Source organism: Vombatus ursinus, unplaced genomic scaffold, assembly GCF_900497805.2.
Source record: "Vombatus ursinus unplaced genomic scaffold, bare-nosed wombat genome assembly UNPS02014812.1, whole genome shotgun sequence".
Lineage (NCBI taxonomy): Eukaryota > Metazoa > Chordata > Mammalia > Diprotodontia > Vombatidae > Vombatus > Vombatus ursinus.
This window is the reverse complement of record NW_020954590.1, coordinates 27,592,428-27,615,462: the sequence shown is the minus strand read 5'-3', so window position 1 is coordinate 27,615,462 and position 23,035 is coordinate 27,592,428. Positions and strand designations below refer to the sequence as shown.

General features: G+C 41.2%; 1 protein-coding gene across 1 annotated transcript; it reads left to right on the top strand.

Annotated features, from left to right (window-relative positions):
- Nucleotides 1-11,273: 11,273 nt before the first annotated feature.
- Nucleotides 11,274-15,439, top strand: LOC114054143 (hairy/enhancer-of-split related with YRPW motif protein 1). Its single transcript, XM_027877287.1, has 5 exons — nucleotides 11,274-11,549; nucleotides 12,059-12,134; nucleotides 12,260-12,343; nucleotides 12,538-12,619; nucleotides 13,635-15,439. Exons 1-5 carry the CDS (start codon nucleotides 11,461-11,463, stop codon nucleotides 14,228-14,230), a joined length of 927 nt encoding a protein of 308 aa, XP_027733088.1. The 5' UTR covers nucleotides 11,274-11,460; the 3' UTR covers nucleotides 14,231-15,439.
- Nucleotides 15,440-23,035: the final 7,596 nt, after the last annotated feature.

Genomic DNA, 23,035 nt, shown 5'->3' with positions numbered 1-23,035 from the left:
TAAAAACCCTGTGACAAATTCTGCTGACTCATCACCTTTTAGTTCCTTACCACTTTTTCTTTACAACAGTTGAACATTTTGCTTCTTTTTAGTTTTATTCTATGTACTGTGTACCAACAATTGCATTTAATTTAACCAACAGAAAACCAAAACAACTAAAGGATTTTCCATTTTTGACTGCTTTCCTGAAGGATGAAAAAAGTCTGTTCAATTCTATGTTCTATTAAGATCTGAGAAAGTATGTTGTGCTCATCAGAATGTGCTATCAGGGAGGGTTAACGTATTCAGCCTACTGTACGAGGCTGTTTTGTGAGTGCCAGCTCCACGAGTTGAATTGAGGAAGGTAACCATAGCAACACTGAGTTTCCGGGATTCAGACTGACAGGTTGATGGGCCTGCTCTTCAAAGGAGTGGCTCCCAAGGGACAGAAAGACTAAGGGGAGGGAGGCCGGGTTAATTTGGCACACACACTAGCACAAGGGTCAGCAGACGCAGGTCTCTCCAGGAGGAATCCTCCAGCAGGAATAGACAACTTTTTCTTTTCAATGGCATTTCAACTTGCTTAAAAGGAGTCACATAGCCAGTATGTGTCACTCAGTCAATAAATATTTATTAAGGGCCTACTATGTGCCAAGCATCATTTTAACAATATACAAATAAAGGCAAAAGACAGGCCCTGCTCTCAAGGAGCTCACAGTCTAATGGGGAAGATGATATGTAAACAACTGTGTATAAACAAGCTATATACAGGATAAACTGGAAAAATTAGAATTGAACCTGAGTCTTCCTGACTCTATACAGTACTCCAGTATTCTTCTCTATGAAAAGAATTACTGAGAAAATAGCAATTTTGAAGCCCTAATGGTGTGTCTTGTCATTGAGATAAATTTGTGTGTTAAAAATTGTTAGGTTATGATGTCTTATTTCCTGTTCCCCTTTTAATTACTGATCTAGAAAATATAGTGTTTAGATTTTTAAACGTTTAAGAAAAAGGAAATGCTAACAATTTTTTCATAGAAATTTCTACTTGTGAAAATAAAAAGACACTCCAATATTCCATAAATGCCATGAAATTTGAACCACCCCCAAAATACTTTATTTTATCTTGTTCTTTCCTGCTAGAATTAAAAATTATTTTCAGATTTGTTTTTAAGGAATATTTCTAGGATCACATATACCAAATTCCTGGAGAGGAAAAATTCATTTATAGCCAGACTGTGAAATGTCTGCAAAATGAAGTCTAATGAAAATGTCAGCACTCTAATGTGTTAGTAAAATGGTGAGCTAGATAAACAAATGCATGCCCATTTATCATTTTAATGCTTAGTGACTATACAAGAGTTTTCCGACTTCAAGACTTTCCTCAATATTTTCAATTCTGTCATTAGCCAAAATGGCCAGTTTGGAAAACCTGGAAAAATTGACTTTGATCTCAAGGAACTACTGAATAACTAAGCTGCTGACTCTGACAAACTCTGAATAGTAGTGATTCCCCAAACTGTTCAGGGACGCCTCAGAGTTCTGCTAATTATCTTCAGGAGCATCACAGAGGTCTGGAAACAAAGCAAATTATTATTTACTACAGTTTTTTAAAAAAATTCTATGTATCACTTTTTTTTGGAAGAGGGGACTTGTCTGTCATTATAACAGAGACAACGGGACCTTTTGGGGTATGAAAGTGTCCACAGGTGAGGCATAACTCTATGGGGAGATTCCCCCATGAAAATTCTGGAGTGCCAGGGCCACAGTGGGCAGGTGAATAGAATGGAATCTAAATTAATGGCGTACTTCTGCCATGGTAATTGAAAGGAGCCAGAAAACGGTAGTGGGGCTGGTGTATCAATGATCAGACTAGGCTATATTTGTTCTGGTGACAAGAAAAACTGCTGTGAATGTAGGTGGAAAGGCTGGTGGAAGCAGGGCAAGGCCTGTGTTTTTCCCAGTGGTATCTTCATTTCGGTGCTTGAGGGTGTTTACAGTATTTGTTTTTCCTGAGTTTTGGCTCTTGTAATTTCATAGCTCACATATAGATAGCACCAGATTTGAAGGAGGAAGGGATAATGAAGCCATGGTTCAGATTTAGCCTAGAGCTGTCTATCTGAATGGCACAGGCGGAACCCCTGTCCAAAGAAATGGTGCTTGGTGGCAGGCATTTCAGCATAGAAGGGTTGTGAATTAAAAAAGATGACAGCCTAGGAATATAGCATAAAAAAATCAAGACAGTCTCTGCCCTAAAGGAGCTTACATTTTAATAGAGGAAGATGATGCATGCAGGCGAGTGGCTGCCATGGAGGAGTGTGCTGGTGTGGGAAGTTACAGGATTAGTGAGTAGAATTATAGGGTCATTGATAGACATGTTCTTTATAGGAATAAATGAATGAAAGAAAGAAATTATTAAGTGCTTGCTATTTGCCAAATAATACTGTGCTGAATTCTGAGGATAAAAACATAAAAAGCGAGATAACTTCTGCTTGTGAGTAGCTTACATTATAATAGGGGAAGACAACACATATAGGAGATAGGAGGCTAGAGAAGAGAACTTTGGTCTGGGCAGTCACAGCTGATGGTGAGTTCACATGTATACTATACCCTTTTCAGAAGTAAGGCACTATTGATTTGATTGTGTCCAGACTAAGAAGTGAAAGGGGGTGGTAATGGTGCTGGCAGGCAGATGGTGAGATGGATAGATGGGATGTGAAAGTGAAGCATGGTCTGGTGTCTAGGGCCAGATGGTAGATATAGTGGGCTAAATAGGTTAGTTTGTGCTATTAGTCACTAACCAACTGGGTTGGACCCTGGGGGTGGGGTGGGGTGGCATAGGATTGGGGGTAAGGTGGGGGTGATTTCCAAAGATGAATAGATTAACTTCCTCAGAAGCTGATGTCAATGGATGGGGGTGGGGTGGGGGAACAGAAGTATTAGGGAGAGCGGTGCATGTCCAGGTGGGAAGAAGGGCAGCCATGACAGGTAAATGGCCAGAAGGCCTGAGTGGATGGCTGAATGGGATATGAAAGTGAACCATTGGATGGCAGAAGTGATTTGATTACTGTTCCCAGAGCTAGACTTAGAAAATAGGGGAAAAAGGAAGAGAAGAATGGATTTTGAAGATGGTAGTAGAGCAGAGCCTCAAATCCAGAGGCTAGATCAGGCCCTATATTTAATTTCATTCAGCTCTCACTTTATGGTAAAGACAAATATCCTCATTTTTGCCTTAAGTTGTGAAAATTCAGCAGGATTTTAAAAACCTTTAATGGCTATATCTCCAAAGGCTGGAAGGTCTGAATATTATTCAATTATAGTCTGATACTCTGTCTATTTTCTGGGGTATATATGGGGCCATTTGTTTCTATGCAGCAATCTGTCCATATGAGAGTCACTTATAGCACAGAATTAGGAAAAGCTTCACAGAGGAATTGGTATCTGGATTGGGTTTTGAAGGAAGGGAAAGATTTCAGCAGTTGAAGATATGCCTGTTTTGTCTTGGAAACCATTCTAGGAATGGGGGATGGTGTACACCAGCAGTTCTTAATTTTTTTGGTCTCAGCATCCCTTTATACTCTTAAAAATTATTGAAGACTCCAAAGATCATTTGTTTATTTAATACAATATTTATTGTATTAGAAATGAAAACTGACAAAAATATTAAAATGTTAACTTTATTTTAAAATAAAAATAATCTTATTACATGTTAAAAATATTTTTATGAAAAATGAATATTTCCCCAAACAAAACAATTTAGTGAGAAAAGTGACATGGTTTTACATACTTTTGCAAATATCTTTGAAGTCTGATTTCACAGAAGACATCTATAATCTCATATCTGATTCTTCATTTAATGTTGAGATGCATGGTTTTGTCTGAAGTATGTTAAGAAAATCCATCCTAACATATGTAGTTGGAAAAGAGGGGAGTATTTTAATAGGCAAATATTGTTTTAGTATTATTATAATAATAGTTTTGACCTTGCAGACTGGGTCCCCTAGGGGTCTATGGACTATACTTTGAGAATGGCTAGTGTACATAGAGGCATGGGTATAACTGGGGAATATCAAGGACCATGATTTGTATGGAATAGAATGAGTGAAGGGAGTTTGTATATGATGAAGCTGGGAAGATAATGTTGTAGGTGACTTGAATGTTTGATAGTGAAAATGCCCTCATTGAATGAGAAAAATTAGTTATGAAAACCCTTAGAGATCAAGGAGTTCAAGGCCTTAATTTACAGATGAGGAAACTGAGGCACAGGGAGGTAAAGTGAATCTTTGTGGTGCCTGATGAGCCAAAAAGCAGGCCAGCTACTTGAGAATATCTTCTAGAGTTAGCAGTGGAACAGAGAAAAACAGGCACCAGGTCCAAGTTCAAGTATGACATCTTTAAGCAGCTGTTTATGGATTCCCATTGAGATTGTTCTCACACTAAAAGAACCACCCACTGAATCCATCAATCTATAGTTTATCCCAGCATACATGGTCAGAAGAATGTTATACATAAACAAATTCAAAAGCCTACATTAAAAAGTGGACTTATTTTTAGTTTTACTTAAAATGATTTGCTGTTAACAAGTTACAAGTTAATAGCTAATCTCATATTTCATAAGTACATTTAAAGGTTGTTTTCTAATAATACTCACCATGATGCCTTTAATCTAAAGTGATTCTAATTATTTATTTACTCTTTTCAACTTTGTGATACATGCAATATACCATGAGGAATTAATATATGGGTAAAATGAGGTATAGAACTCATTTATTCATTCCTATCATTAACCCCCTTAATGGCCCTTTACATTCATCCTGAGTATTCCAAATATTGACTGATTATACCTAAAAAGATCTTTGCAATGCTGCTTATAATCACCCTTTTATAGAGTCCCAACTAACTGAGGTTGAATAATTGTGATTTGTCCAAGATCTCCAACTAAGTCAGCAGCTCTTTCCCTTCTTAATGTAGGTTTGTTCTTCGGTACTTTGGCCACTCTCTTGCCCACCATTTATAAAGACTACTTAATTTGAATATTCTTATCAAGAGCATGGCATAGCAAAACAGCTTTAGCAAAGGACCTGAACTACTTGGAATGGTTTCTATCTTGCAAATCAGTACTGGCAAAGGAATGATGTGATACAAGGATGCTGAAGAATCATTGTCATTTACCTTTCAAATTTTTAACACAGAAAAATAATAATGGTATTTACATAGGCTTTAAAGCTTGAGAAGAGATTTACATACATTAATTCCTTTGATCCTCACAACAATTCCATGAGGCACTACAGGTATTATTTTCCTTTTTCCTAATAAGAAACTGAGGCTGAAAGATTAAATTAGTTAGCACTTATGTAAACTCTAAGGTTTGCAAAAGGTTTTACCCAGGTTAGTCTTATTTCATTCTCTTCAACCTTTCAAGGAAGAGGCTATATTCCCCATTTTACCGAGGAGGAAACTGAGGTCAGCGGATGTACCTTGCTAGGGTCATACAATTCCTAACTATCTGTGAGATTTGAACTCACATCTTCTTGATCCCAAGTCCAGCGCTCTATTCACTGCACCACCTAGCTGTCTTCAGGTTAAATAACTTTCCCAGGTCCATGCAGCTATTAAGGATCTGAGGAGGTATTTAAAATTAGGTCTCTTTGACCCAAAGAGCAGCACTAATAAGTTAATTAATTGTGAGAAGTCTTCAGTGTGGCAAAGGTCCTAAGGAAGGCTTATCTTTTTGTTACATACACATTTATTTGCATGTGTGTGAGTATTAATATTATATGAAGAAATAAAAAAATTAAATTTGCAATGTAGTGGGTAGTTGAAATTTGGTCAGAAACCCCTGATTAATTGATGCTTTCTTCTCCCCTCCTTCCAGTTGATATAATCACAAAAGAAGTTAGGTGTGGATAACAAAGACAACAAAGTGTTAGGGTTCTAAATGAAGTATAAAGAAGAGTTTAAACTGTTATACCTTTATAAGCCTAAAGAAATCTTCATTCAAGCCTGATGTAACTAGTAGGCTAGCTTGCTACTGGCAGGTAAAAGACGGACCAATTCCCAGATGGGCTTTAAAAAGCTAGATTGCCGACTCTGGAGACAGAGTTGAGGCAGAAGAGCTTTGTGGAACCAGACCTCTGGCAGTATAGGGGGTAACCACCTAGAGGCCCAGCTGAGATGCTGTAAGACTCTATGACAGATGCAGGGGAGGAAGAGAAAGAAATGCCCCTATCTCTCCACCTCTAGTAGAGGCACTAGGAGAAAGGTTAAAAAAACCCAGTACTTCTCAAGAACTAGGTTCATCCATATGCTAGCTGGCTTCTAGACCACCACAAGTCCTACTCCACAAAGTCTTCCCTCCACTGTTTGTAGACACAGTGTTAAGCTTTTAAAATGCTGCCTGGGGGGGGGGGGTCAGTCATCGACCAGTCAATGGGCAAGCTGCTATTTTAATTTACCCAAGTTTGACTGAAGACCGAGTCACACTTATTGAAGGACTAGAAAAAGTAAAAACCTTACATTTCCCTTAAAACCTTAACTCTTTACTTTCTGTGTTCACATCAACTGGACTAAAAGGGAGAATCAATTGATCAGGATAATTCTCTTCCCTACAGAAAAACATTGTCAAAATTAAGGATTTTGAAGCAATGACATTTCCCAGCTTCCTGGTTAACACCACAGAATGAAATTGAATTTGGCAACTGTCCAGTTGAATTCAAATCTATTACATCTCAAAATGAATCTTTTGGGATTTCATCTTTTTTTAATGTAATGGTATTCTGGTGCTAGAGAACTCTAGAGTCCAGCTGATACTTTTGAACTTTCCCAGTTTTTAGTATAAAATCCTGTGCCATTGGCAGATGGTCTAGATAATCCAGATCCAACAATTACCTGGATCATACAGGCTTCTTTTTTTTTTTTTCAACTGTATTATACACAGTAGTAGGTTTGTTAGTGATTGGGTTTTATACAAAATAGCTACGTCTCTTAAAACAATTCATAAAAGCTATAAACTGAGAAGCTCTGTTGCAAAGTGCAAAGAACACTGGATTTGGAGTGAGAAGGCCTGGGTTTGAATCCTTGATGTCACTTACTATTGTTACCCTAAATTAAGTCCCTGGCTTTTCTGAGCCAAGTGCAAAATGTAGTTAAAATAGATATTTGATGATCCTCTTCTCTATATTTGAATGCTGATTCTTTTCTTAAGATGGATTTCCTTTCATAATCAATAATATAGTAAATGTTTATTTGTATAAAATCAATTTTTTTTAAGATACCAAGTATTGTTTACTGTATTTCAGTACTTCTGTGTCTACTTTCTACTAAGAGGACCACATTTTATAAGCTGATAGAACATTTTTCCATTAAATATCTTAGTTTCTGTTGTTGTTGAGTTGTGTCTGACTCATGGTGACCCCACTTGGGGTTTTCTTGTCAGATACTGGCCATTTCCTTCTCCAGCTTACTTTACAGATGAGGAAGCTGAGACAAATAAGGTTAAGTGATTTGCCCAGGATCACACAGCTAATAAATGTCTGAGACCAGATTTGAACTCTGGAAGAGGAGTCTTCCTGACTCCAGGCCCATCACTCTATTCACTGTATCATCTAGCTACCCCTTGAGAAAATATAGTAGTGTTACTTCACTTGTAGTGTTGCAGTATTTGAAAGTTCCCAAGTTGCATATTATAACTCTTGATCCCTTAGAGTAAGTATGCTTGTAGACACTGTGAGGCAGTGATATATAGTGTATGGTAGGTGGGTCTTGTAGTCAGAAAGATTGGCATCATAGATGTGACCACAGGAGTCACTAAACCTCAGAGGTGGCAGTCTCAGATGAAGTCACTGGCTCTCTCTATCAGGTGAAGGAAGCTTCCACACCAGGGATTCTACACCAATGTGTCAAACTCAAGTAGAACTTGATCTCTACTAGCACATATTGTCTTAGAAAACCACAAATCAATGTTATGTATGTTTTATTGTATTTATATTTTTGTTTTACAAAGTTTTGTTCACTGAAGCCCACAAGCCAAGTTTGCTGGCTGATGAAATAACAAGTTTAGGCTAAAATAATCAATATTATTTCAATGTCAAATGCGTAGTTGTCTTTATATACATATATATACAAATACATATTTTATATACATATATACAAATATATGTGTGTGCGTGTGTATATATATATATATATATATATATCTATATATCTGTATATCTTGGACAAGTGCCATAGAACAGAGGTGTCCAACAGGCTATGTGCAGCCTACAATGCTCTGTGTGGCTTAAATCAGATTAAAAGGTCATTGGGAAACATTTAACAAATAAAAATACAATAGAACATAGATATTAATATGTGGGTTTCTAAGTCAACACATGGTCTGCAGAATCCTTATATAAAGTTATGTGGATTTAGTGGTCCTGTTTCCATGAGTTTGATGCCGCTGCTGCAGAGGGGCAATGAAGGGCCAGAGTTGATGCAGAAGTGGAGTGTCCACTGGATTCCATTTGCAAAATCAGTCAGTGACTTCAGCGTTTTCTCAGCCATTTCTTTAGTAGCGGTTATTTTCTGGTGATGCAGTAAATCAGGAGACTCCAGATGCTCAGAAGAATCACAATTTCAGGAAATCCAAACGGCAAAGGAAAGATTCAATGTGGAACTAAGTTGGTTGACCTCAGCACATTACCAACAATCACTTTCCTTAGAGAAGCAGTTTAAAATTCATCATCATAGAATGTGTGGGAAGATAAAAGGAGACAGGCCAATCAAATAGGAGGAATAAATATCAAATAGGAAGAAAGAAAAAGAGCATATATTAAGCACTTAATATGTGCCAGCCAGCTAAATGGCACAGTGGATAGAGTTCCAGTCCTGGAGTCAGAAAGACTCCAACTCTTTAAGATTTCAAATCTGGCCTCAGACACTTACTACTACCTGTGTGACCCTGGGCAAGTAACTTAACCCTGTTTGCCTCAGTTTCCTCATCTGTAAAATGAGCTGGAGAAGGAAATGGCAAACCACTCCAGTGTCTCTGCCAAGAAAATCCCAAATGGGACTATGAGACTGAACAACAACGGGCCAGGCACTGTGCTAAGTGCTTTACAAATATCTTATTTGATAGGACAGTTCTAGTGTTAATTCATTATAACACTGTACATTATAACATTATAACAATGGCACCTTAAGCTTTAAACTTTTAAGGTTTAAAAAGTGCTACACCTTATCTCATTTGATTCTCTAGGTACTATATTATTCCCATTTTACAACTGAGGAAACTGTGGCTGAGAAGGGTTAAATGACTTGCCTATCATCACACAGCTAGTACGCATCTGAGGCAGGACTACGAACTTGTTTTCTTCCCTCTTTAAGTCCACCACTCTGAAGGTATTAACCAAACCAGAGGAGGGCCTCCAGTAGTTTCAGTGGATTCTCCAGGAATGAACTAAAAGAGGGAATGGAAAGGATCACACAGGGTGAAAAGGTTTGCAGAGATTGCAATCTGCACTGGTGTAGGAAACACCCAGATGGATGAAAATCATGGATTCATCATTGTTACCAAGAGAATTTATGATGTTCCCATCAGGTCAGGATTGCTCCACGGAGAAAAATATTAAGTGGCATCTAGAACGTCCAGTTCTAAAGGTGAGAGGAAGAACTAGAGAGGAGCTGGGAAGATCATTTACTGCAACGATTCTTACCCTTTTTGTGTGTCATAGACTCCTTTGTTAATCTGGTGAAGCTTATATGAGACATTTCTCAGAATAATATTTTTAAACAATTGAAGGAAATGCTAAATTTCAGTTAAAGGCTGGTGAAAATAGGGCTGTAATTTTCCCCCATCCAAGTTCATTTATTTCCTTAAAAACCTATACGGGCCCCGGGGCTAAGATCTTCATATTTAGTCCAGCCACTTCATTTAAAAAGGAAAAGAAAACTGAGGTTCCAAGAGGATATAGTTAAATGTGGGCATTTAACACAGATTATAAATGAATTTGGAGTCAAGACCTGGGGTCTCAATATAAGCCCTGCCAATGAGATATCCACTCCATCATAGGGAAACACCTTTGACTGCAAAAAGAGGTCTAAACCGAGGAGAGATTGATCTTTGATGGTTTTCTCTATTGCACCCTCCCCTCTTTCATGCAAGTGGTGTTAACTACGACTCAGGACAGAGGTAACCAAGGCTGGACCCGGGGTGGGGGTGGGGGTGGGGGTGGGAAGCGCCCTGTAGGGACGTGCATCTCCGCAGCACCGCGGCAGAGATCAGTCTCCACCGACTGGGAAAGAAAAAAAAAAAACACCAAAAAACAAAACAAAACAAAACTGAGTATCCCAGGGGACCCTTTTCAAGTCTATGCGGAGCAAACAGACGCCCCATTTCCCCGGGAATTAAATTCACAGAGGTTTTGGAGTCTGGGAAGTCCCAAACGCAAGCGATAAGGGGTACAGGGGTCTGCTAATAACTAGCCTCCCCCCGCCCTTTCCAGGTCCCCGGGCCAGGGATGCGACGGTGCAATCCGCGGAGCTCGGTGCCCTCGGCCAGGTGCACGCGGCATTTGCCTGCCCGGCGGCAGGCTGACGGGAAGGGTGTGCAGGACCCGCCCGCGGGCAGCGGGTGGCCCCAGTCGCCGCCGCCGCCGGGGCCGCAGCCGCTCGCTCGCGGTGCAGCGGTGATTTACTGGCGGCGCTGAGCCGGCTGGGTTCAGTGCCCGCCCGGCGCCCGCTCGGCCTCCGCCACTGCCGCCGCCGCTCGGCTGGGGAGGCTCAGATTTCAGGTTCACACGGGGGAGCCGCCGCCCGCTCCCGTCCCCCCCCTCCCGCCCCCCCTTCCATTCATCCCAACGCCCCGCGCCGCCGCCAAAGCGGCCGCCAGCGCCGCTGCCGCCACCGCCGCCGCCCCTGGCGGACCCCGATTGGCTGCCGGCCTTGGACCCAGGCACTTTCCCACGGCCCGCGGCGCGTGCGGCTCTCCGGTGGCGCTGCGGGCTTGGCCCTGGCGCGCGGCCAGACCAATCGGAGCGCGCGAGGCGGGGCGGGGCGGGCCCGGGCCGCCGGCGAGCTGCTGTCCTGCCCCACCCCCCATCCGCGGCCGGCGCTCAGCCGCCAGGCGGGGGCGGGGCGGGTGGGTGGAGGTAGGGGGCGGGGCCCGCGTCCCCTCCCCCGTGCTCGGCCACCTGAGCGGCTGCCAATCAGCGGAGCGCGAAGCTGGATTGGATTTATAGGAGGAGAAAGTCGTCGGGGAGCCCCCCCACTTCCCCCCAGCTCCTCCCTTGCCCTCCCCTGGGCCCTGGGAAGGGGCGCAGCGTGGGAAAGGGATGGTTGAGTTTTAACCAGAGGGCAAGTGCGAGGGGGGAATCAGTGTGTGTGTGTGTGTGCAGCGGGAGCAGCCGAGCGCACGGAGACGCCGCCGTCGCCGGGGTTAACTCCTCCCTGCCCGCCGTCTTCCCTCCGAGCGTGCCGCCGCTGGTGCCTGCTGCGAGCGCCGGCATGAAGCGTGTGCACCCCGACTACAGCTCCTCCGACAGCGAGCTGGACGAGACCATCGAAGTGGAGAAGGAGAGCGCCGACGAGAATGGGTGAGAGCAGGAGGGGGGCAAGGACCTTGCGTTGGCACGGGCGGGGGCTCCCGGTGCGCCCCCAGGGACTGGGTGCCTCATCGCGGGAGGTCTCGAAGCAAGGGCTGGACAGTCACTGGTCAGGGATGTTGTCGACAGGGACCGACTCCGGAGTCCCTTCCAACTCTTGAGAGAATGTGATTCCGATTCTGTTGACAGCGGTGCTAACCTGCCCAAGAAGGAGATACCGGGTGGCCTCTTGGTGCACGATCACCGTGGCAGGACTAAGAACAGGAGACCCCCCCCCCCCTTTCATGCATTCCACTGTTTGCACTAGGGATGAAGGGGTTCAGGACCTTGGCACACTGGCTATTCTACTTAGTGGCAACCACAACCTGAATTTAAACCCCTAACTTTGCAAGTTGCTGCCGCGGTCTCCTGGGCTCCTGGGGCGGCAGTAAATTCCTTCTCACCACTCCATCTGTTCCTTGCCCTATCTTAACTTACTGGTGATTCCTTGTTCATTTCAGAAACTTGAGTTCGGCTCCTGGTTCCATGTCCCCATCTACCTCTTCCCAGATACTGGCTAGGAAACGTCGCAGAGGCGTGAGTATTATAATTCATATTCTCTCCCTCTCTCTCTCTCTATCTCAGGCGATGGGGTAAGGGGGAGAGCCATCGGAATTTATGATACTAATGGAAATCCCTTTGTTTTGCATGCTTCCTGTTAGATCATTGAGAAACGCCGGCGAGATCGAATCAATAACAGTTTGTCGGAGCTGAGGAGATTGGTACCCAGTGCTTTTGAAAAGCAGGTAAGGAATGGAGCGAGTGAAACAATCAGTGTGCCAACTGGTGCTTTGTGACTTTCATAAACTAATTTTAACCTTTAGGATGCTGGGAAAAGTGCTTTTGTTACTTGTGGCTTATAAAAGAACTGAATACTCCTATTTTGAAGTTACCACTAAATGCATATCCTACCAAATTAAACTTTCCCCTTTCTTCATAGGGATCAGCTAAATTAGAAAAAGCAGAAATTCTGCAGATGACTGTGGATCATCTCAAAATGTTGCATTCAGCAGGTGGAAAAGGTAAAGCTCATTAATATTTTGGGTGAGAGGGGTGGGGAGAGAGGTCTTCTTTAGGAGCCTTGGCACTGCCCAATTGTATTCTATGAAACTTGTTATCTTATGTTTACCGAGGACATTGGGGTTAGGTAGAAAATTGATGGGCTCTGTATAAATATGTGTGTGCTGTTTGTATGTGTATCAGTACAATTTTCACATTTTCTTGAGACTTTATATAGTATATCTACCATTTTATAGTGACTGCAAATTATACCAGTGCAGAATATAAATAGAGCCTTCCTTTGGAAAATGACTGCTGTCTGAGGCTCTCCAGAGTCATGACAGCACTGATTCAAATGAAGTGGCTCTCACCTTAATCCATAGTAATTAAGGAGGGGGGAAATGTGTTTTTCCCCCCTAAAGTAAGTGGTATTTTTTTCTCCTTATCTACACATCCAGGAGATTTAAAGAAGCAAGCAAACAAACCATGCTGTCATATTTCCTTGAAGAAAAAAATCTTGTCACAGAAAGGACAGTCTAATGGAAAGAGATGGAAAAATAAAATAACTGTCTATACATATGTAAACTAGACGTATTTGAATGAGAACTAAGTGCCTGTAAAAGCCCTATGATGATAGATAAGGTTATACATCTGTGTGTCTGATGAATTTCACTGTGCTGTGGGTTCTCATTTCTGGATGCATTTTTCTGGCATTAAAGGAAAGCATTAAAACGAATGAACATGGTTTCATCAGCTAGTAGTGTATAATCCCACTTTCTGCTTGGCATCACTGGTAAATGGACTTTGAACATAGGCCATTAGCAAGCATATGCTGTTAATCCAAAATGAAACACTTTTGTTTGACCTTAGAAGTTTTGATGTGTATGAGGAGATACAGAAAATATTGACTTGGTTTTCCAGTGGAAGCTGCTCGTATCGTTCGTGTATCCTGCGTTTGTCAGGAAGGAGAGCGATTAAGATGAAGCAGCATACTTATGGCAGTGGCCTGAGGTTTTTCTTTTGTTCCTTTTTTCTCAGGCTATTTTGATGCTCATGCTCTTGCCATGGACTACCGGAGTTTAGGATTTAGAGAATGCCTTGCTGAAGTTGCCCGTTACCTTAGTATCATTGAAGGGCTAGACACGTCTGATCCTCTTCGGGTTCGGCTTGTCTCTCATCTCAACAATTACGCCTCTCAGCGGGAAGCTGCCAATAGCGCACACACGGGCATTGGACATATTCCCTGGGGCAGTGCCTTTGGACATCCCCCTCACATCTCTCATCCCTTGCTGCTGCCACCACCACCGCCCCAGAATGGCCACAGCAACAGCAGCCCTACAGCATCCTCCACAGAACCGCACCACCAGGGGAGAATGACAGCATCCCATGCTGACACCACTTCCTTGAGAGTGCCCCCTAACGGCAGCCTTGGACCCGCGCTGCCTGTGGTTACTGCCTCTTCCAAACTCTCTCCTCCTCTGCTCTCTTCCGTGGCATCCCTGTCTGCGTTCCCCTTCTCCTTTGGTTCCTTCCATTTATTGTCCCCGAATTCACTGAGCCCTTCAACACCAACACAGGCAACAAACCTTGGCAAGCCTTATAGACCCTGGGGGACTGAGATTGGAGCTTTTTAAAGAACTAAAGCTTTAGGAGGGATGGGGGATAGCTTAAAAATCCAGCTGAGCTGGATTGTTGCCAACTTCACCTTAAAATTATAAATGAAAGTGAAACGGAAAAAAGGTACAATTTTAGATAAAATTTGTTTAAGAACTATAAAAATTGGCTGGTTTTCTTCTCTCTCTCTCTCTTTTTGGTTTTTACATTTTGTATTAGTTTTTTTTTAAATTAGTTGCTAAACTTGTCCCAAACATTAAATTGCAGTGGTGGATATGAACCAACATCCTGTGATGGGTTTGTACTAAGTGTCTAATCCACTTTGTAAACATGTATTACTGTTTTAAAATGATTCCACTTTTGCCTGAAAACTTTGGAACTTTTAATTTAGTATTTTGTTATGTTTTTCTTGTTTAGCTACAACTTTTTAGATTTTTTTCCAAACCACTATGCTCAGCATTAACATAAATTCTGCTTGTGAATATTTTGACAGATTAAGATGTTCTATAAGAAATCACTACTTTTTGTGGGGGGTAATCTATATTCTGATTTTTGTATTTCTGAACAAAGCGTTGACAAATCAGAACAATCAGCTTCATCCAAGACAAGAAGAATGAGCTGTCTTTCTCTTGGAGCAGATGGGCGAATTTTGTGGGTACCTAATTTGGGTCCTTGACCAAACTGTTGTTAGGAGTGTGGTGTGATTGACAGCTTTCACCTAGGGAATAATCACTCCTGGCCTAGCAAAAGTGTGACAGGTCAGGATTTTATGGATCTTGGTGTAAACTACTGGGGGTGGGAGAAGAGGCAGCTGGGAGACTAAAGTTACAGAATACAACCTGCCTGAATTTATCAGGCCCTGGCCAATATTATGAATATCTTTATTCTTAAGAACTTCAAATTCATTTGAAACATTACAATGGATAATTATCCTGGTGTGCTAGAGGTCGTTCATTCAAGTAGACTTGTGGAAACATTGAATGTTTAATTTTCTCTTCCCCACTCCCCTCCCCATGTATTCTTTTACCTGGAAAACTATTATCTGTCACTTTCTGGTGCACAGGAATTTGGTTACTGAGGACTTTAAAAGGGCTCTTCTGCATTCTCGTTATGGTTTGTTTAATTTGGTTCCATCTGTGAAAGAAGCATTTTAAACAGGTTTATTTCTTTCAAAGGTATATTTTTAAGTGGCCTCCACTGAATTGGATTTGATCTCCGTTGTATTGATGTGTTGTGATTAAATAAAAAAAAAAAGAAAGAACGCCTGTATTTCAGTGTTCATGTATTGTATACTATGCCAATAGGAGAAGTCTGTACTTTTGAATTTCCCTTTTTTTTTTGGGTCAGGTGAAAGATTTCTCCCTTCCCTGTCCTGATACTCCTGGGTATTGTTCCATGCCCTCCCCTAACCCTGCCCCCCCATCATCTGTGTGGAAAGGACAGTTAAAAGACCAGGGTTTAAATTCTGGCACCGATTAGCTTGGTGATCTGGGGCAAGTAATATAAACTCTAGGCTTAAATTTCCTGAGGCATTGAAGTGTGAAAGCAGTTAGTATATTTGGAGTCAAGACGACTTGAATTCAGATCCTGGCTTATATATAGAACTACTGGGTGACCTTGGGCAAGTTACACCACTGGTCTGGTTCTCGCTTTCCTCAAATGTAAAATGAGGGTGTTAGAGTAGAATAAACTCCAAGATCTCTTCCTCTAATCTCTAGGACCCTATATGAAATGTATGCTGTTATTTCAACTAAACTGTTATCTCATGGGGCTGAAAAAAGCCTGACAAGGTAAATTCTTCATAAGACTGAACTTAGAGTTCAGTAGACTATGGACAGGTTCCACATGAATAATAAGATATGGATGTGTTCTCCAGAGGGACAGCATAATCTGAACATCACTATAGCAGATGAGTATACCCTGTACACATTTGCCTAAATGTGTGGCTAGGCAGGGGTTAGAAAAACCCTAGACTGGAGAGGGGAAGGAGAAAAGAGGGTGAGTGTTGATATCATCCATTAAAATCAACCAGATCTCTTCCTGAGTGCCTTCTGTGTGCCCAGCTCTGTGCTAACACAGTTTACAAAAAAAAAACCAAAAAAAAAAACAAAACCCAAAACCAAAACCAAAAACCTTTAAAAATTGCATTTAAAATCCATTGCTGTCATTGAAGACCTGATCAGAGGCTGTGGAATCAGTGGCAGCGATTACATGTGGCAAGCTGTAATTCTGCACCTGCAGAGCCCCAGGAGACCTCCCTTGTCATATTTCAGAGGAATGTGTTTAACCCTTTTTTGTGCATTTGACTCTGAAATTACTTGTGCATGGAAGCAGGCATATGCTTTAGGTTATAACAAAGCCCTGTCAGAACAGAGGCAATTGGCTTGGTCTCTAGGGGAATGGAGTGCCTTAGTCTTGCTTTAAAAGTGGTCCTCCAGCCAATTAAGGAGTGGCATCCACTGGAGCCAAGGGGGCTGATAGCCTCCTTTAACTCTGAAGGAGGTTCGCCTTGATCCTGGGGGTAGTAGGGGAAAGAGAAAATACAGAATCTGGCAGAGAAAAAAGAATTGACCCCCCCCCCCCACCTCCGCCCCTCACCACCATGTCCTTTTCTTTTCTGATTAAAAAACAGAAAGCATTACCAGACATAAAGGCAAAGGAAAGAAGTTTGAACTTTGAAATTTAGCAGTTACTCATGTATCCCTCTGAGAGGATTAAAAGCTGCAGGGCTAATGCTTCCCTACATTTGAAATGCTAACTTCTGATTCAAGAATCTCTTGCCTGGCATGATTTTGCCCTTCATTTAGTGCACAGCTCTGTCCTTACAGGCCCCTGGACAGCAAGCTGTAGCATTTTTTACAAATACTAATGTTGTGCCACAAAGGTACTTTTTGGGGAAAGTATACTGTTACCTTTAGCAACCCCTATTTTTAATGACTAAATCAGTTTCCAGGATACTTTTTTCAGACTGTATTACTGTTGCCCATATTTATTTATGGCTGCCTGTTATGTCCAAGGAGATTTAATATCCTCATTGGGGTGAGTGCACTGAATGTCCTGTGGTAGGGCTGAATAATGATAATAATAACTAACATTTATACAGCTTTAAAGTTTCAAAACACTTTATCTTAGTTGAGCTTCACAATAATCCTGTGAAGTGGGTACTTTAGGCATTTTCACCACTTGACAGTCAAGGAAAGTGAAGCTCAAATGAGTGAAGTGTCTTGCTCCTGATCACCCAGCTAACAAGCATCAGAGACTAGACATAAACCCAGAGCCTTCTGACTCCAAGCCTGCTCCTTCATAGAGCACATTCCACAGCTCATCAGACACACCTGTAGCTCAATCACATAGTGCTAGCTTCATTTGTTTATCAATTCCCAACTAGGATCAGAGAGTTTCTTGATGGGAAAAAAAGTATTGTGCTTCCTTAGGATTTACAAAATCTATAAAATTTACAGCACCCTTAAGGTGCTGAGTTTCTGGATATGTATACCATTAAAGGAGGTAGCAAATGTGGTCAGCTCTTTCACTTGGGTGTTGGATAGGGCTGTGATTATGGTATGATCTAATACAGTGTAGGAAAGTCTGCATTTAAAAAAGATGTATCTTTCACTCATTGACACTAAAATAAAATCCATCTCTAGGTTCAGTTTGTTATGTAATTCTACCATAATTATGTGAGTATATACACACACATACATACATATATTGGTCTTGGAATCAGAAGACCTGAGTTTGAATCCTAGCTCTTCTTCCATTTACCAGTTATGTGACTTTAGATCAATACCAGGGTATTTAATGTGGGGTCTGTGAACTTAGAGAGGAAAAAAAATACATCTTTATTTCAATACAATTGGTTTCCTTTGTTATCCTGTGTATTTCATTGGATACATTTAAAAAACACAGACTTGACCAAATTGCCAAAGGGGTTCATGGCCCAAAAAGGATTAAAATCTCCTGGCCTATCTGATCTCCAAGGTCGTTTCTGGCTCCAGAATTCTGTAACTAACAAATATCCATATATTAAAGGACTTGAAAAAAATGACTTAGAAGTAGCATACAAAATAACAGCATTGATAATAAAGAATCTCATTTGGTATTAATTCAATTCAATCCAACGAACATTTCTAAGGCACCTGCTATGTGTGTTGGGCACTAGGGATGGAAAGAAGAGGAAAAAAACCAGCCCCTATTCTCAGGGAGCTTATATTGCATAGGATATGGATGGTTGTTCACATCCTTTCATTGCAATTTATTATTTAGATCTTCAAAACAGAAGAACAGAGAACAATTCCCCAGTAGATAAGTGGTCAAAGAGTATGAACAGCTCTTACAAGAATCTTGTCATTTTACTTCCACTACACCTAATATCCATTCCCTTTTCTCTACCCACACAGTTCAAGCCCCTCATCACATCTCTCCTGAACGATAGCCTTCCTTGACCTTGAGATCTTTCTGCCTCAGTTATAGTCCCACTCCTATCTATTTTCCACACAGCTCATAGCTGCAAAAGTTATTGCCCTAAAGGACACGTCTGACTGACTAGGTCACTCCCCTACTCAAGAGACTCCAGTGGCTCCCTATTATCTGGAGTTGTAAATATAAAAATCTTCTGTTTGACACTAACCTATTTTTCCAGGCTTACTCCAAACTACTTAGTCCCCTTCATACTATCAATGATGCAATCAGTCTGCCTTTCTTATTATTCCTCTTACATGTCACTACATTTCCTCTCTCCATGTCCTTGTACTGGCTGTCCCCATTCCTGTCCAGTACTCCTCCCCTACTTTGTCCTCTAGAAATCTCTGGTTTTCTTTAAGACAGATGAAGTTTCATCTTTTATGTTAAGCTTTTCCTGACACTCTCCTCTCCAAATTGCTAGTACTATCCCTTCTAAATTACCTTATGTCAATATAATTAGTGTATAACTATATATGTACATATTATTACCGCTCCCTCTCCCCCATTAGAGTGAAAACCCTTTGAGGGGAGGAACTATTTCACTTTTGTCTTTGTATCCCCAGAGATTTATACAAAGGCTGATAAATATGAATAAATAGAAGCATAATGTTTCACTGATTAACTGAAAAGATACACAAATAATTAACAACCATATGAAAGATTGCTTATTTCAGTCAGGTCTGACTCTTCGTGACCTCATTTTTTTCAGCAGAGTTACTGGAGTGGTTTGCTATTTCCCTCTCTAGCTCATTTTACAGATGAGGAAACAGAGGCAAACAGGGTTAAGTGACTTGCCCAGGGTCACACAGCTAGTAAATGTCTGAGGCTGGATTTGAACTCAGGAAGAGGAATCTTCTTTACTCCAAACCCAGCATGCTGTTTACTGCACCACCTCCCTGCCCATTTGTAGTTAGAGAAATGTAAGTTAAAACAACTTCAAGGTCTCGCTAATACATAAGAAACTTGCAAAGACAACACAAGATAGACATCGTCAGTGTTGGAGAGGTTATGTGAGAAGAGGCTCACCCGCTAGTCTTATAGAATGATAGCAGTGATGTGAATTAGTCTAACCATTCTGGGAAACCTTTTGGAATTAGACGAAAAAAAAATGCTAAAAATATCTATACCCTTTAAGCCAGAGATCACACTGTTGGACATGTGAGGTGAATGTCCCATTCATAACAAAATATACACAGCAGTACTGTTTGTGGAAACAAAAAACTAAACAAAGGGGTTGCCCGTTCATTGCAGGATGGCTAAACAACTTGTGGTATATAAATATGATGGAATACTATTTACTGCAAGAAATGACAAATAGGAAGGATTCAGAGAAACTTGTAAAGACTTGTATGAACTGATGCAGGATAAGGCAAGCAAAACTGGGAGAACAATATATATATATATATGTATATATATATAAAATCAGTCAACTAGCATTTATTAAGCACCTGCTATGTAGCAGAAACTGATATATATATATATATATATATATATATACCCTATGTCTACAAATAGAGGCAAAAAATATTACCTGTTTTCAAAGAGCTTATAGTCTAAGGCAGGATGGGGGGAACAACATGCAAACAGCTATGCACAAACAAAATTATATACAGGATAAATTGGAAAGAGAAGGTACTGGCACTAAGGGGAATCTGCAGAGGTTACTTTCAGGAAGAAGGACTTTAACTGAGATGTGAAGAAAGCTAGGAAAACTAGGAGGTGGGGAGGAAGAGCCTTCCAGGCATGGCATAGGGGATAGCTGGTGAAAATGGACCAAGTCAGGAGATGGAGTGGGGAGCAGCAAGGATTCCAGTGTCACCAGATCACTTTGTGTGTATGTGTGTGGTTGTGAAGGGCCTTAAAAGGCAAATACAGCATTTTATATTTAATACTGGAGACAACAGGGAACCACTGGAGTTTTTTTGAATGGGAGGTGGAATATGGTCAGATTTGTGCTGTGGGAAGATCAATTTGACAACCGAATGGAGCAGGGAGAGACTTGAGGTAAGGAAACTAAGCAGAAGGCTGTTGCAATAGTCTAGGCACAAAGTGATGAAGACCTGTACCAGGGTGGTTGCCGTGTTAGTGTAGAGAAGGAGGTGTCTACGAGAGATGTTATGAAGGTAGAAAAGACAGGGCTTAGCACCTGACTGGATATGGAGGAGTAACAGAGTAGTTGAGGGTGACGCTTAAGTTGTAAGTCTAGGAGACCTAGAGGGTAGTGGTACCTTTCATGGTAATAGGGAAGTTTGGAAGAGGAGAGGGTTTGAGGGGAAGAGAATTAATTATGTTTTGGAATGTGTATTTGGAATATATGTTGAGCTTAGGATGTTTGGTTACAGACGTCTAATAGGGAGTTGAAGATGTGAGACTGGAGGTAAGCAAAGAGATTATTAGGTCTGGACAGGCACAGTTATCTCTTCCACATCATGACTTTCCCCACTCTTGGTTTTGATATAGCTTAAGTTGGCATAAGAAATTAAATGGGAATTTTTGGGGAGTTTTGTGGAAGCTGCAGATGATGTACAAAAACCAGCAAATGACACAGAAAAAGTTTAGAAACTCAGAAATGCATAAAATATATGTATAGTTTCATATAATATCAACCCAAATATTACAATAAGGTACTGTAAATACCCCATAAAAGAAAAAGAAAAAATCCAGACTTCTCTGGTAGGAAGGGAGGGCCAAACAATTCTGTGTAGATTTTCCAGATTGTGCAGGTGCCGTGCCTCTAACTGCTATGATGTGAAAGGGATAACTGTAAATCTGAGTATCATCTGTATGGAAATGATAGTTGAATCCATGTGAGCTGATGAGATCTCTAAGAGAATTAGTATAGAGGGGCAAGATGACCTAGGACAGAACCTTGGAGACATCCACTGTTAGTGAGTGTGATGTGGATGAAGACCCAGCGAAGGAGTCACAGAAGGAGTGGTCAAACAGAAGAACCAGGAGAGAGAAATGCTATGAAAACCTAGAGAGAAGAGAGTATCAAGGAAAAGAGGGTGATTGACAGTGTTAAGGCTACAGAAGAGTCAAGAAGGGAATAAAGGAATGAACATTTAAGTGTCTACTATGTGGCAGGCGCTGTGCTAAGCACTTTATAAACAGTATCTCATTTGATTCTCATAGAACTCTGTGAGGTAGGTGCTATCATGATCCCAATCTTACAGTTGAGGAAATTGAAGCAGACAGAGGTGAAGTGACTTACTCAGAGTCACACAGCTAGAAAGCATCTGAAGCCAGATTTGAACCAAAGTCCTCTCGACTCTAGGTCCAGCAGTCTTTCCACTAAGCCACCTAGCTGCCTCATAGGAGGGTAGGCATTGAGAAAAGGCCATTAGACTTGGCAATAAAGAGATCATTGGTAACTTTGAAGAGAGTAGTTTTGGTTGAATGATGAGATCAGAAGCCAGACTATAGAGAGGTGAGAAAGTGAAATGAAAGGAAGTGGAAGTATTGATTGCAGACAGCCTTCTCTAGGATTGTAGCCACAAAATGAAGAAAATATAGAGATCGATAGCTAACAGGGATGGATGGAGTGAGATTTTTTTTTTTTGAGAATTTGTAGGCAGTTGAGAAGCAACCAATAGACAGGGAGAGATTGAAGAGATAAATGAGAGAGTGGGAATGAGAGAGCAATCTGCTGGAGAAGACAATGACTATAACAATGTAAATGGAAATTATAATAAAATGGAACTGACAATACATAATTATAATGAACAACCTAGGCCCCAAGAAGAGATGAGGAAATTAACTTCTTTTCCTTTTTTAGAGAGATGGACTATGGAATATTGTATTGAATATACATTGTACTGAATATTGCATGAAATATGGTATATATTGTCCAGTGAAGTCGCTGTGTCCCTCTGTTACAAGGGAAGGTTCACTGGGACAAAAGGTTATTTTCAGAAATAACTGCAGTGTAAAATAAAAGGCTTAAAGAAATGAAAGACAGAAAGGTTCCATGGAACCCTACAAAAAAAAAATCCCAATGCTATATATTTATCTTTTGGAATGTAACCCAGATCCCAAAGCCCAATGATATGGGACTCTCTCCTCACTGGTGGAGAGCAATGGGTGGGACAAAGTAGGAGACTTCCATGTTATTCTTATTCAGCTTCTTCACTTTTTCTTTCCCTGCCTCCAGGGATCTTCAAATCTTGGGGTCTCTTCAGTCTCTTTGGGCTGTGCAGTCACTTCAGGTGCATTGACTTCCAGTTTTGAGAGAGAAGATGGATGATACCAACCCTACTTCAGGTTACTGAAGGGAGAATAAGACTAGAGGAAGAATCCAATGTGAAAAGAGTTAGCAGTCTCCATCATTGCATCTTTCCACATTAGAGACCTTGAGGAAT